Raw genomic sequence first — 12,878 nt, 5'->3', positions numbered from 1 at the left:
GCTGTAAACCTGGTCTCCAGGTGCCCACCCAGGACCCGTCTGGGAAGCTGCCCCGAGGTCACAGTGGGGCTCCTGCGAGTTCCTGTGCGAGCCCTGAGCTACCAAACCTGCCTGAAAGGCTCCGATTCGTGCACGTCGAGGGCCGCCCCTCGTATCCTGCCTTCCTTGAGGGCTTGGGCTAAGGCTTTCTCATCCACCAGTCCGCCGCGGGCCGCGTTCACTAGGAATGCTCCTTGCCTCATCTGCGAGGGGGAGGGAAAAGCTGGTAAACGGGTGCCGCCGCTGCCGCCTTGGGAGGAGCCTGCACCCAGGTTTGAAGAAGGGAGCCGCGGCAGTGGATGGTAGTGGGTCTGGGTGTTTGATGCGCGCGCAGCGGCTGCGGGGGAAGGGAGCGCAGAGCCTCGGTGACAGCGGGGGGCCGGGGGGGCCGCTCCCGCTGACCCCGAGAGAGAGGGCTGCAAGCTGGGGCAGCGGGAGCCATGACCTGTCAACTGGCTGTCTTGGAGGCCAGGCCTGGTCAGAGCTGGGTCCTGGGCCGGGTCCTGCCCCTCCCCGCTCACCACGGCCCATCTCACGGAGGGGGCCCCGCCCAGCTCCTTGCTGATGCCTCGGGGGACTTTCTTCTCCGCTCACTGGTGTGTCCACTGGACCGTTTCCCATTCCCCCTTTGGTTTTGACAGACGTTTCCAGGGTCTGAGACCATTTATTTCAATTTACCTGCTTTATAGTAAAGTCATTGATGAGGTGGTGGTTATGTTCGTTGAGATTACAGTGCAAGGAGACGCAGTCGCTCTGATACAGTAAGTCCTGCAGGGTGTAGACCCTCTGCACGCCCAGGGACCGCTCTATCCCATCCTGCAAGTAGGGGTCATAAAATATGACGCTGAATCCAAAGGCCTTGGCTCGAACGGCAACCGCCTGCCCCGTGCGACCTGTGCAGAAAGAGAGCGTCCAGGTGAGCGAGGCCCCCGCGCCTCCTGCCGACGCTCGTCCCGAGGCGGGGACCTTGCGTGGTGCCCAGCCGCAGCTCTGCTGCCTCCAGCACTTCTGGCAGTTGGACCCAGTCTGTGGTGGTGCTGGGAGAACCGAACGCCCAGGGCTTGGTGCCACCTGAGGCCAGCACTTCTCCCCAGGTCACTGGGGCCGGAGCCGGGCCAACGCTTCTGGGTGAGCAGGGCAGCGCTTATCACCTGTACTTGCTACCAGAGTAGTTGTTTTGTTTTCAGGTTCCTATTAGGCACATTTTCAAACATAGACATAACTAGAGAGAACAATCTAGGGAACTCCACGTGCCAGCTCCCAACCATCACCGATATCATCTCCTTCGTATTTCTCTTTCCCCTACTTGTTTGCTGATATAGTGGGCTTCTTAACCTGAGCTTCATCTCTTTATTGTACTCAGTGTCGAACAGGGACTGTTCTCTTGTGTAATTGCCACCAGGTTTGCTCATGAACAGTGATCGAAACTGACCACTGCAGTCTGGCCTGAGCACCGATGGATGTGGGGAAGTGCTCTGGTTGAGAGGTGGGGCTCTGAGCACACGTGGAGCGTGGGTCAGGCCTCCAGCAAGTTAGACAGCAACGTCGCCTAACAGGACGCGAAGGCTTCCCTGACTCCTGAGTGGCCGTCATTTGCGCAAACCCGCTGACCCCCATAGACGGCACCTCTTGCTTCCCAGAGCAGTTTTCAGCTTGAACACAAAATGGTGTGAATGATACCTGGAGGAGCTGATTTGGGGAGAGCACAGAATAAATCTGGCTCGAAAACCATTACTCAAATGTGCAGGAGGAAGAAGGGAAGCCCGTGGGAGGGCAGTGGGGTGGCGGACCGCCACCGCCTCCTGCTGAAACTGCAATCCAAATGGGCGGCAGATCCACCACCGCCATGGTCTGGAGGCAAAGCTCTGATAAGGCCGTTCTGATCAGGAGGGACAGCTGCGGGGTCGCCCGTGGTCACACCCCTCGTGCCATCCCTCTTCAGTGTCACCACTTGGACACGGCGAGCCAGGAAGTACAGCCACACTGCAGAGGAGCCAGCACGACGGCAGGGGCGGGAAGGGCAGCAGTGACCCGAAGACCCCCCTCTGACGTACCCGAGGTTCGGAACCAAGCGCCCCCACCACGCGGCGGCTGGGGCTCACGGCCAACGCCAGCACACCCGCCACCCCCGCTTTGCCGGCCTTTAGCTGCCCTCCTTCCCCCCCGCGTCCTAACACACTTTCACAGGAGATGGGGTCCCGGCGGCAGTGCCCGGGGCGGAGTCACGGCCGGTCACCAGAGCCTTCCCCATGGCTCTGCTTTTCATAAATTCACGAACCCTCATCTTTCCACTGGCTCTACTTCAGCCATGGGGTTTTCCTGACTAAATTTTGCAAGACCTGATGATAAATAGTCTTACTGACTTGATCAAAACCCAGCCTCAGAGAGGAGAACCTAATTGCCTTGGCCTTAAAAAGACAAAATAGGGCTTCCCTGGTGGTGCAGTGGTTGAGAGTCCGCCTGCCGATGCAGGGGACACGGGTTCGTGCCCCGGTCCGGGAGGATCCCACATGCTGGGGAGCGGCTGGGCCCGTGAGCTATGGCCGCTGAGCCTGTGCGTCTGGAGCCTGTGCCCTGCAACGGGAGAGGCCCACGTACCGCAAAATAAGCAAACCAAAAAACAAACAAAAACATAAAATAAAAATACTGTCACTGTTGGCACGCTTTCCCTTCAGATTTTTCATGCTTATTCCCAACTCGGAGGCTGGCCTGGAGCAGTACCCACCACCAGCCCGGGCTGGGGTCAAGCTCACGACAGCGCCCCGTCCAGGCCCCTGCGCGGCGGCATGAACTGGGTTTGGAGGAACTTGCTCCACACTCCGGGCTCTGCTGCTGCTTCTCGGCCGACTCTTAGGCAGGCGGAGGCTTTCAGCCCCAAACAGTCAGGGCGGCAGCAGAGGCGTGAGGCCGCGTATGACCATGCCGCCTCCTGCCTCAGCTCTGCCTACAGTTCTGGGAGGCTCCAGAGAGACCAGGAAAGGTAGCAAGGAAAAACCTAGTGTGCAGGGGGGCTCCGGGACTGTGGCAGTGCTTGGCTTACGGTCTTGAGTAAACAGGGCTGGAGTTCACGGGACCGACCTTCAAAAGATGGATGGCAAAGGGTACAGCCGAAGAAACGTCCCCCGTAAGAACTTGCTGGGATGGCTGCGGTCAGACGCCCTGGAAACAAGTGGTCTACCACGTGGCCGGGCCACTCGCAAGGTGAGGCTCTGCACCCTGGCCGGAGCCCACCTGAGGCCTGTGCGTCGGCTTAAGAATGCACGTTGTTCTAAGAACCGTCTCCAAGACCCACTTCCCAGAGCGGTGGGAAGCCCCGCGGGCACCAGCAGAGGGCGCTGCGGCTCACAGAGCACCGGCATTTGAGTCATATTGTATCTTCCACTCCAGAAAAATGAAGACAGACTGTTTGGCGAAAGGATTAGCTCCCTGAGTGTGATCACCCCTGAAACCTGGGCTCTTAGCACCCACACCCGGGTGCTGGAAAGATGTACGCTCCTGGAAGAAGCCCAGCTCCTTCTACTTGTTCCAGCCGGTACCCGGGCCTCCTGGACAGGAACTTGCGGCACAAGGAGGCACTGTGGCCGTCCCAGAGGTCCTGCCCTCAGTTATTCGGAAACACAGAGCTCCAAGCTGACGGCTGACCGGCAGCTTGGGGGGCCTTCTGGAAGCCAAGCCCTGCAGTCACAACACACCCGTGTGCTTCCAGGCAGCAACCGTGTTGCTAACACTCGTTCCCAATTGACAGATCAGAAACTGACGCAGAGAGGTCGAGCTCTGTCCTCGAGGTCGCAGAGCCGGTGAGCAACGAGCAAGCCCACCCGCCCGGTCGGCTCCTGTTTGCCGAGTCGGGGCTCGACTTGGGGCCCAGTGCTGCCAACAGCTGTGGCAGCCAGGCTGCTTTCCACCGCGGCGCACCTCCTCCTGAGGAACCTGCCCCAGGCGCTCCCAGGGCCGCCCACCGTGTCACCGCAGAGGGAGGCCTTACCATGCCCCCTCTCTTGGGGGAGCTTTCCAAGCTGCTGACCTGACCCCGCCACCTTCTGGCGCAAAAATCCTTCAGCGACTCCACTGCCACCCCCGCCTGGCGCCTGCAGGTGGGCCTTGCCCACTGCCTGGGTCTCCACTCAGCCACCAGCTCCTCACCCTCTACCCAGGGCAGTTAGGGAGCACGGCGCCTTCCTGGGGGCGCCCTCCCGCCGACGTCAGACCCATTCTTCCAGAAGCAGCCCAGATCTTACCTCTGGGCGAGTTCCCTGGTCAGTCTTGACCTCTGACCTCCCACCCCAGGCAGCTCGGCGAAGGGCAAGGGCAAGGGCCTTCCTCCGGCCCAAGAGAGCTCCTCCCACAGGCACAGCTGCAGCGTACCCCGACTTCCAGGGCCAGGCCTGCCTCCCCCAGGTGGTCCCTGTGGAGCAGGCGCACGTACCGAAGCCAATGAGGCCCAGCGTCTCCCCGCGGATGCGGGCTGCCCCCGAGGCAACCTCCCGGATCTGCTCGACGCTCTGCACCCGCGTGCCTTCCCGCAGCGCCTGGTACAGCCACGTGTTCCGCCGGTACAGGTTCAGAATGTGGCAGATGGTGGAGTCGGCCGTCTCTTCCACTGCCGCGGACGGGATGTTGCATACGGCGATCCCTGGAAACGACAAGAGCCAGGCGCTGGGATGAGAACCCCAAGTTCTGTGGGGAAGCGCCAGGGCTCCCAGTCCACCCAGCTGAGGGGCAGGGGTGGCAAAGGTGGCCCATTCAGCCACGGACTATGTGTGTGGCCCCGGGCAGGTGTGGGTCTCTGAGGCCTGCTTGTCACCTAGAGGACACAGACCGTCTGGCTCTGAGGCCCAGGGACCTCCAGCCCCGTAGCCGTCCCAGGAGGACTTCTGTCCGGGGCTTGGCTCACCCCCCAGCCCCCTGCTGACCCCATGTCCGGCCCACCCAGTGCTTCCAGGCCCCACGTCCCTGGGAAGCGAGTGGTGGTCCAGCTCCGTCCACCATCCCCGTCCAGCGCCAGGAAGCTAGCGTGTAGGGCCCCCTCCTGATGGTCTCTGGGATCCAGGAAACCAGAGGCTCTTTGCAATGCAACCTCCTGGATCCTCCCCCCAGGCCGGGGCTGGGGTAATGGAGAGCGGCCTTTTGTTTTATGGTATTTTAAGAGTCTAATGCAATGAACATATTACTTCTTCTTTTTTTTTTTTAAAGGCAAGACAGAAGAATTAGAAAGTTAACACCTTCCAGGCCCGTGGGCTGGGACAGGATGGAGCTGATGTCTGAATCCAGCCCCACATTTGCTCAGTGGACCCTAGTCACCCTCCCGCTCTGACAGAAAGACAACAGAGCAGACAGGTGCCCGCCCTGCTTTCTGAAAGAGCTTTCAGGGCTGAGAGCAGCTGGTGAAGATGATCCCTCAGACTGTGTGTGAGGAATAGAGATGAAGGGCTAGCGTTTCCCAGCACCAGGAGGCCGGCAGCTGAGGACTGCAGGGAGAACTGCCCCAAGTCTCAGGCAGGAAGGGCCCTGGCACTGACCTTCCTCAGTGGGAGGGTGTTTTGGGGAAGAATGTTTGCCAGATGTGGGAGGGGCAGGCACACAGAGGGCCAGCGGGCCTGGGTCCAGCCCCGTTCCCCTGGTGAGGCCCGGGGTCTGCCAGTCCAGCCACTTTCCAAGGAGGGACGTAGGTGTCCAGGGAGCATATGCTGGCCCAGCTCAAAACGTCCCTTTTGGGACCCCCGGAGTCACAGCCAGGGATGCAGGGCCAGGCCACCTGTAAGGCGCCTGCATTCCTCTATCTTCTCGGGTCAGGAGCCTGGGCAGAGAGCACCTGCAGCTCCACCGGACAGAAACCAGGACCAAACGCGTGGAGCACCCCTTCCCAGCAGCTGTGTCGCCACCCCACGAGGGCTGCCCTGAGGCCCAGGGTCTCAGTGACCCCTTGGAGGACACACAGCCCCCAGGGTGAAAGCATCCATGTGCTGCCCCACCTGCCAGGGGATGAGGTTTTGAGATCCAGGCTGACAAACCTTCCACGAGCTGCAAGTCAGTCGTCTTGCAGCACCCACTTCATTTGAAATGACCAAGCACAGGATCTGCGGCTAGACTAGAAGTCAGGATTACTACAGTCTGGATAGACGGAGGCAGATGCCAGTGGTATAAGAAAATCTTTTGGCAGCTGGGACAATTTCCATTCCTCGTGGGGCTTGATCTGTTCTGCCTGAAGCCCAGGGGGAAGGTCCAGCAGCAGAACAGCCCAGTGTGGACCTTCTGCTGCAGACGCAGCCACTGCCCAGGCCCAGGGGCCCCCCTGCACCCTGGGAAGTGGGACGAGATGTGATGAGGTTGGAGGAGAGAATCTGTGCGTCCACGAGAGATAAAGCACCGCACCAGCCCGCCCAGGGGACGAGGGACCGCAGTGGGGCCTTGTCTCCGCCTTCGCACTAGAACTTTGAAATTTAGCTCCTTGGCTCTTGTGCCTGTGTGGAGAGCCCAAGACCAAGGTCTGGGAAAGCGGATACATGGGCTTGGGGTGCCCCAAGGCCTGGGAAAGCGGATACATGGGCTTGGGGTGCCCCAAGGCCTGGGAGGAGGTGCTGCTGGCATCCCCTGAGACGTCCTGCCCTGATGGCTGAAACTCTATAGCCCTGACCACCCTCTTGAGGGGAAACTCCTAATCTGTTCTTCATACCTTAAGGGTGATTCTCCAAATGCCATGAGGACAAGCTGCTGGCACCCACAGAGCAAGGCTGCAGCCCCCGTGGACCCGAAGTCCGAGCCCAAGAGCTGAGCTGCTTTTCCCCTCAGCTGACGCTTTTGCTCTTTGCTCTAATGCCTTCTGAACTGGACCAGGCTGGACGCCAGATTAACGAGCTTGGCCAGAAAGGCTCACGGACTGACAGTGCGCGGCGCTCAGTCTGGGCCCTAGCTCTCTCCAACAACCTTCCAACTTCCCACTGCTTCCTCCTGGATCTTGGGGTGACACTACAGATGGGGAGGACCCCTCTACTTGCCCAGGTGCTGTCCTCGCCTGCGGCCGGCGGCCCACAGCCCCTCCCTGCTCTGAACAGGAAGCACCTCGCCCATCATGTCAGGGCCGGAGGCGAGGTGCCCTGGGCCCCGAAGCCTTCAGGACGGGGCTCCAGGGAATGCTGGAGGGGAGCTGCCCTCCCAGGAACACACGCCGTGGGCCCGGACGTCATCAGGAGGGGCAGAGACCTGAGCCACCTGCTCTTCTGTCCTCATTACAGGTCAGCTGACCGAATGAGCTGTGAAGTGCATTTGGAGACAAAGGACGGCTGGACAGGGGCCCATTTTCCTTCTGCAGAGCCCACATTTGAAAACTGCCTTCAAAACGGCCCAGCAGATGTCCCCGAAGCAGCTCCCTTATCAAACTGGACCAGGATCAACGAAAAGGCCACCGCGGACATGCCGTTCACATCTTTTAACATCGCAGGCCCCCGGCGGGCCTCTGGGGGGGACTCTGGGGACACGGCCGCCCCACCCGGGTCCCGAGTCTGCCCGCGAGGCAGCTTCTACAACTGCGGAGATGGGACGTTCCCTCGCGGGCACCTCCAATCCCATCTCCCCCCGCATCCCCCCTTCCCTGGCCCCCCGAGAGAGGTGGCCGGGTCCTGGCAAGGAAGCCCAACGTCACACACATTGCGGGTGGCGGTGTCACGAGGGGCAGATGCTGCAGAGACGGGAGGTAGGTGAAGGGAAAGGATCGCGAGCCCCCCCAGGTGTCGAGCCACATTCTCTGTCACGGCTCGAACTTGAGATTTCAGCTCTATCAAGAGCACAAAGAACATTTGTTTTCAAAAAACATTCCTCTCAGTGCCAGGGAAAACTGGAGAATTTGAGTTTACAGTAGACACGCTTCTGAAGACTCGCATCCTCCCAAGGTTCTCCGTGGCGACAGAGAGGGGCTCAGAGTGATGCTGAGGTGGAAGCAAAGGCTTGGGGTGCACGTGGGAAGCCACCGCTGTCATAACCCCTTCTCCTCTTGTACAGGGTCAAGCGACCCCCCCCCCCAAGGAAGGGGGTGAGACGATGGAGACCAGCCAGGGGTGACCCAGAAAAACCGGGATCAATCTTCTGAACCACCACTGCACAGCACCCCACTCGGGACAGGGGAGGGTTAGAACAGCACCTGCGGGGCAACGACCACCTCCTGCCTTATCCGTGGGCTTCACCTGGGAGGCGAGCCCAACCTGCCGTAGCCACAACTCCCAGGCCACCCGCCGCTCTGCAGAGCAGCCCGGCACCATCACGAAGAATCAGACCAGACCCAGCGCTACTCAGAACAGGCCCCCTGAGGCCTGCCCCCGCCCCCCGCCCGCCGCCACGCGCACCCAACAAGACTTACCCTGTGGTTCAGGAACTGGGTGCAGCCCCGATGCAAGCAGGGGAACTAACTGCTAAAACAAATCCGCAGCCCTCACTCAAGCCCCCAGGCTAGGACCTCAAGGGGTGGGGGGAAGGCTGCAGCCCACTGGGGTGCCCTGGGCTGCGGCCGGAACCGTCACACCACATGCTTGTGGGTGTTCACAGTCAGGTACGGTGCTGAGCTGCCCAGGCAGGGCACTGCACACACTGGGCCTGCCTTTGGAGCACTGGCTCCGTGGGGCTGAGAGGCTGGCTTGGGGCGGGAGCAGGCAGGGGCATAAAGGCCTGGGTTCCTGACTGTTTTGAGGTACCCCTTCTCAGCCTCATGGCTGCAGGGCACCAGGCAGATCACAGCCCCACACACTGGCTGCAGGGCCGGCATGTTTCAAAAACACCAGGACAGTCACCAGAGAGGGGCTAGTCTAGAAGGACCCTTCTGGCCCCTCCTAAGACAGCAGGGCAGCCTGGGGACTCCTGCTGTCAAAGCGTGGCCCCTTGAGCCTCTGCAAACGGTCCACACACTCAGAGCCCACGCCAGGTGCCGGGACAGGGAGGCCGCCACGCCAAGCCTCCCCGCCTCAGGGCGCCTGCGGCCCGGGGTCTGGAAAGTGGCCAGGAGCCCCGCCTTTGGGTGTCCATCTGCTGCCTCTGCTCTTCTCTGGAAACCCCTAATGGCAAGGGATGGGCAGGAGGGGCTGTGCAGTGGTCCACCTGCACTGGCCCTGACCTAGGAAGGTTCCTGTGTGGACAGCAGCCCTTGGGGAGACAGCACCATCCCAGGATTGGAGGAGACCCAGAAACCCTGAGCTGTGCACCCAGCACAAGTTCATTTCAGGTTGATGGGTCCTGGCCAACCGACACAGAGGTGCGGCAACTCACTGTCCCCTCTGCAGGGAAGGGCCTGGGGCTGGTCTGGCTCAGCATCCTTCCCAAGCGACACAGCCTGGCCCAGCCCCGCAGGTCCCAAGGTGAGGGCTCTGAACCCAGCAGGACGCTTCTACCTGTGTATTCGGAGGCGTGCCTGGCTCGGTTCCCTTTGAAACCAACCCCCTTCCTCCAGCTGGAAGCAGGCACTGTGTGCTCTGCTGCCTCTGCCCCAGCACACACTCACTGGGCACTCACTGGGCACCCGCCAGGCACTTACCGAGCTCGCCTGCAGCCTTGATGTCGACGTTGTCGTAGCCGCTGCCTATCCGCACGATCACTCTCAGGGCCTTGAACTTCTCCAGGTCCTCCCTGGTGAGGGTGATGGTGTGGTACATCATGGCGCCGACAGCCTCATTTAAAACCTGTGACGGGGTGAGCAGAGCACAGGTTGGAGGCCCCCATTGCCCTTGAACACGCAACAGAGGATTCCAGCGGGAAAACAGCCAGCTAGGACGCGGCCTGGGTGTTGACAGCTTCCCGCAGGCGAGGGCACCCCGGCTGTGCTCGGGGGCCTGCTCAGTGACGCCAGGGGAGTGGGGGGAGTGGAGGCGTGGTCAGGGAGGCCCACGGAGGTGATAGGGACTGGCGAGCGGGGACCTGAGGGTGGAAAGGCGGGGGCCATCAGGGCAGCAGCGGCACCAAGCACTTGCTCGCGGAATGCCAGCTGCTGCCACCCGACCTGGGGGACCAGACCGGCGGGCGGGGTGAGGAGGGGACCCACCTTCTCGTGGATCTCCTGTGTGGACTGTGCGTCACAGAAGGCCACGGTGGCCAGGTCCTTCAGGATGGGCATCTCCACGGTGCAGTCTCTGCCGTCGAGCAGCGCCACCAGGGGGCGCGGGTGCAGGGGGCCGTTCATGATCTGGGGGCGGATACCTGGGAGGTGGGGACAGGACGAGAGGGGTGGGTTAGGGAAGCGGCCGGGGCAGCACAGCGCAGCAAGGGGCCGGGCCTCCCGCACCGGCCGTGCTTCCCAGTGAGGTACCGCACCCCACCGTCCGTGTGCCTCCCCCTCCGGGGAGGATGCTGGGACAAGCCAAGGAGACTGAGCGGCAACATCTGTGCGGCTCCCTCGCCGCAGGAGCTGAGATGCCTCCATCCGCGAGCACACATGGAGCTAACAGGCAGCGCTGCGGCGCAAGCTCTACCGCCACATGGAACTCGGGCCCAGGGACCCGGTCAGGCCCACACCTGCCTCTGCCACCACGGACAGCACCACCTGTGTGCCCCTAGACCACCAAGGCCCAGAGGCCTTTGGGACACAGGCGGGGCCTGGCCCACGGCTCCCCAGGCTGGAGCAGGCTCCACCTCTCGGCCCCTCCCTCCGCTGTGCCTCCCTGTTCCCACTGCCCTTCCGCACAGGCACCAGAGGGTCCAAAATGAAACGGGACAACTGAGGCACCAGCATCCCATGGGAGCTTCCTGGAGGAGACCCCTGGGGGGACAGGCGCCCTGGGCACGGCTCAGGGGTCCTCTCACCTGGGCCAGGTGAGGAGAGGAAGCCAGTCCAAGATGCTAGAGAAGGTGTGCGTGTGAGGCCAAGCAGCTTGCCGGGGACTCAAAAGACCAAACGGAATTTCTCAAAGGACCAGAGAGTAAGCATGGTTTGCCGGCAGCCTGGACCAGCCAGAGCCGTCTCACGTCTCGGTGCTTCTGATGGAGACAAAGGATGCTCGACCCCATAGCTCGGTGGGGAAAGGCCGGGGGTGGGCCTCCCTACACGCTGCCTAAGTGCTGGCTCTCCAGCCCAGCGCAGCTGCAGCGCCTCCAACCCAGACGAGGGAGGAGTGTCCGCCCTCCGCCGTGGGGACCCGTCACAAGGGGCACACGAGCGGCACACGCACCAGCCCAGGGCAATTCCTCCTCCACTAAACCATTCCTTTCAAGTTCACACGGGAAGGCCTTGGAGTTTGGCCCCCATGTTGAATCACCGTGACCCCCCCGCCCTGGGCTTCGGGAGAAACACCCCTGGGCTTCGGGAGAAACCGCAGCACTGAGGTGGCCGGGACAGGGCACCTCCCGTTTTCTCATCAAATCACAAGTGTCTGATGTAACAGAGCACAAGTCACAAGAAGACAGCTTTCCATGCACGGGAGGTTTTCAGGTGTTCAGATAAACTCTGATCGTGGCCACTGCACCAGGCCCGGCTCAGCCCGTTGTGTCTCCTTCCCCACACAGGGAATCTACTTATCCTCTCCTCTGGGGGCCACCTTGGCCACTAGGCTTGAGCGCGCTCCTGTAGGCCAAAGCGGGAGCCGCCGGCACGCTCATCTGCGGGACCTCTGCCTCCCAGCTCAGAACGGCTGGCAAGGAGGGCTCCCCACGTGGCAGCCCTGAGACTGGGTGGGGCACCTCCTCAGCCACCAGGGCTCGGGACCCAGTCAGCCACACGCTTGGGCTAGATGCTGAAAGAGGAGCCCCCCGGTCTGGTGCTGTGGCCACAGTGCCACTGGAGCCCGCACTCAGTGCCGCATGGCCGCACGACTGCCGCCCCAGACGGCGCGCTCCCACGCCACAGCTGCAGCATCGGGGGACAAGCATCTCTTTGAATGCGGAGCAGAGAAGAGGCTTTTGTCCTGGCCTCAGTAGAACAGGCTGGGGCAACCGGGGGCGGGCAGGCCACCTCTGGGCGGCCCCAGGCTGGGCCTCGCAAGTGCTCATGGGCCCTCCCAGCCCGCAAGTGACAGCCAAAGCCCCACTGCCGCCTCAGGACCTGGATCCCCAAGTGAAGCTGAGCCTCAACATTCTCTGTCGTGAGTGGGAACAGGGATCCCCTACCCCACATCCTAACCAGCCCTCAACTCACACAGCAGGCGGGGCACAGGCACCAAGGCTGGCAGGCTGCTGGGGGGCTGGCAAGCGCCCTGCTAGCATCCTGCTTTGCCCGACAGGTCCACAAGAGCTGAGGTGCTGTGTGCACAGGAGGAGAAGGTTCCCCCAAAAACCAAGGCTGACAGCTTCAGACAGGAGCCCCGGAGACCCCACGGAGGGAGAAGGGGGGAGCAGTAATTTTGCACGGGTCCCACCTTCTCACTTCACCCTTGAGACAGCACCACCGTCCCCCTCCAAGAAGAGGAAATGGAGGCACAAGGTGGAAAGTACGTCACCGGAGGAAGCAGCAGGAAGGTGGGGCGGCTGGTGCCAACTCGGGGTCGACGCACTAAAGCTCCTACGCCTGCCCTCTCGGTCAAGTGAGATGACCACACCCCAAGGACCCTTTCTCCCCCTCCGGATTCTGCCCCCGCCCCACACACCTCCTACGGAGCCCAAGGTGGGGCCCCTGCAGGACACCATGAGCAGATGTGCTCACTTGCCCCGGGCTGCCCCTCCCACAGGGTGACACCACCCTGACTTCACCCTGGGGGTTGCTGGCAGGAGGGTTAATCAGACAACGTTTCTAAAGTTCATGATCACGACTGGAAATCCGAGTTGTTAATTAAAAAGCAACCACATGGGAAAACGACAGTGGGCACAAGGCAGGCGTCTGGAGAGGCTGAGCGGCCGTCACCACAACATGTCCATCCACAGCATCAATGCATGCA

General features: G+C 61.7%; 1 protein-coding gene across 5 annotated transcripts in view; it reads right to left on the bottom strand.

Annotated features, from left to right (window-relative positions):
• The window catches only part of CTBP2 (C-terminal binding protein 2), a 164,145-nt gene that overhangs the window by 3,573 nt on the left and 147,694 nt on the right, over window positions 1-12,878 (bottom strand). For 4 of the 5 annotated variants that reach the window (XM_079899732.1, XM_079899729.1, XM_079899731.1 and 1 more), the window contains 5 exons: window positions 10,058-10,212; window positions 9,554-9,698; window positions 4,466-4,672; window positions 718-932; window positions 112-242 (listed from right to left, as the gene is read on the bottom strand). In XM_079899732.1, coding sequence (XP_079755858.1) covers window positions 112-242; window positions 718-932; window positions 4,466-4,672; window positions 9,554-9,698; window positions 10,058-10,195 — 836 coding nt within the window. In that variant the 5' untranslated portion in view covers window positions 10,196-10,212. Of the gene's footprint in view, window positions 1-102; window positions 243-717; window positions 933-4,465; window positions 4,673-9,553; window positions 9,699-10,057; window positions 10,213-12,878 lie in introns of all 5 variants that reach the window. The other variant, XM_079899728.1, reaches the window with a different exon arrangement.

The sequence above is a fragment of the Stenella coeruleoalba genome (assembly GCF_951394435.1).
Source record: "Stenella coeruleoalba genome assembly, chromosome: 16".
NCBI classification, from domain to species: domain Eukaryota; kingdom Metazoa; phylum Chordata; class Mammalia; order Artiodactyla; family Delphinidae; genus Stenella; species Stenella coeruleoalba.
The sequence above is the reverse complement of the archived record's forward strand: the minus strand, read 5'-3'. Positions and strand labels throughout refer to the sequence as shown.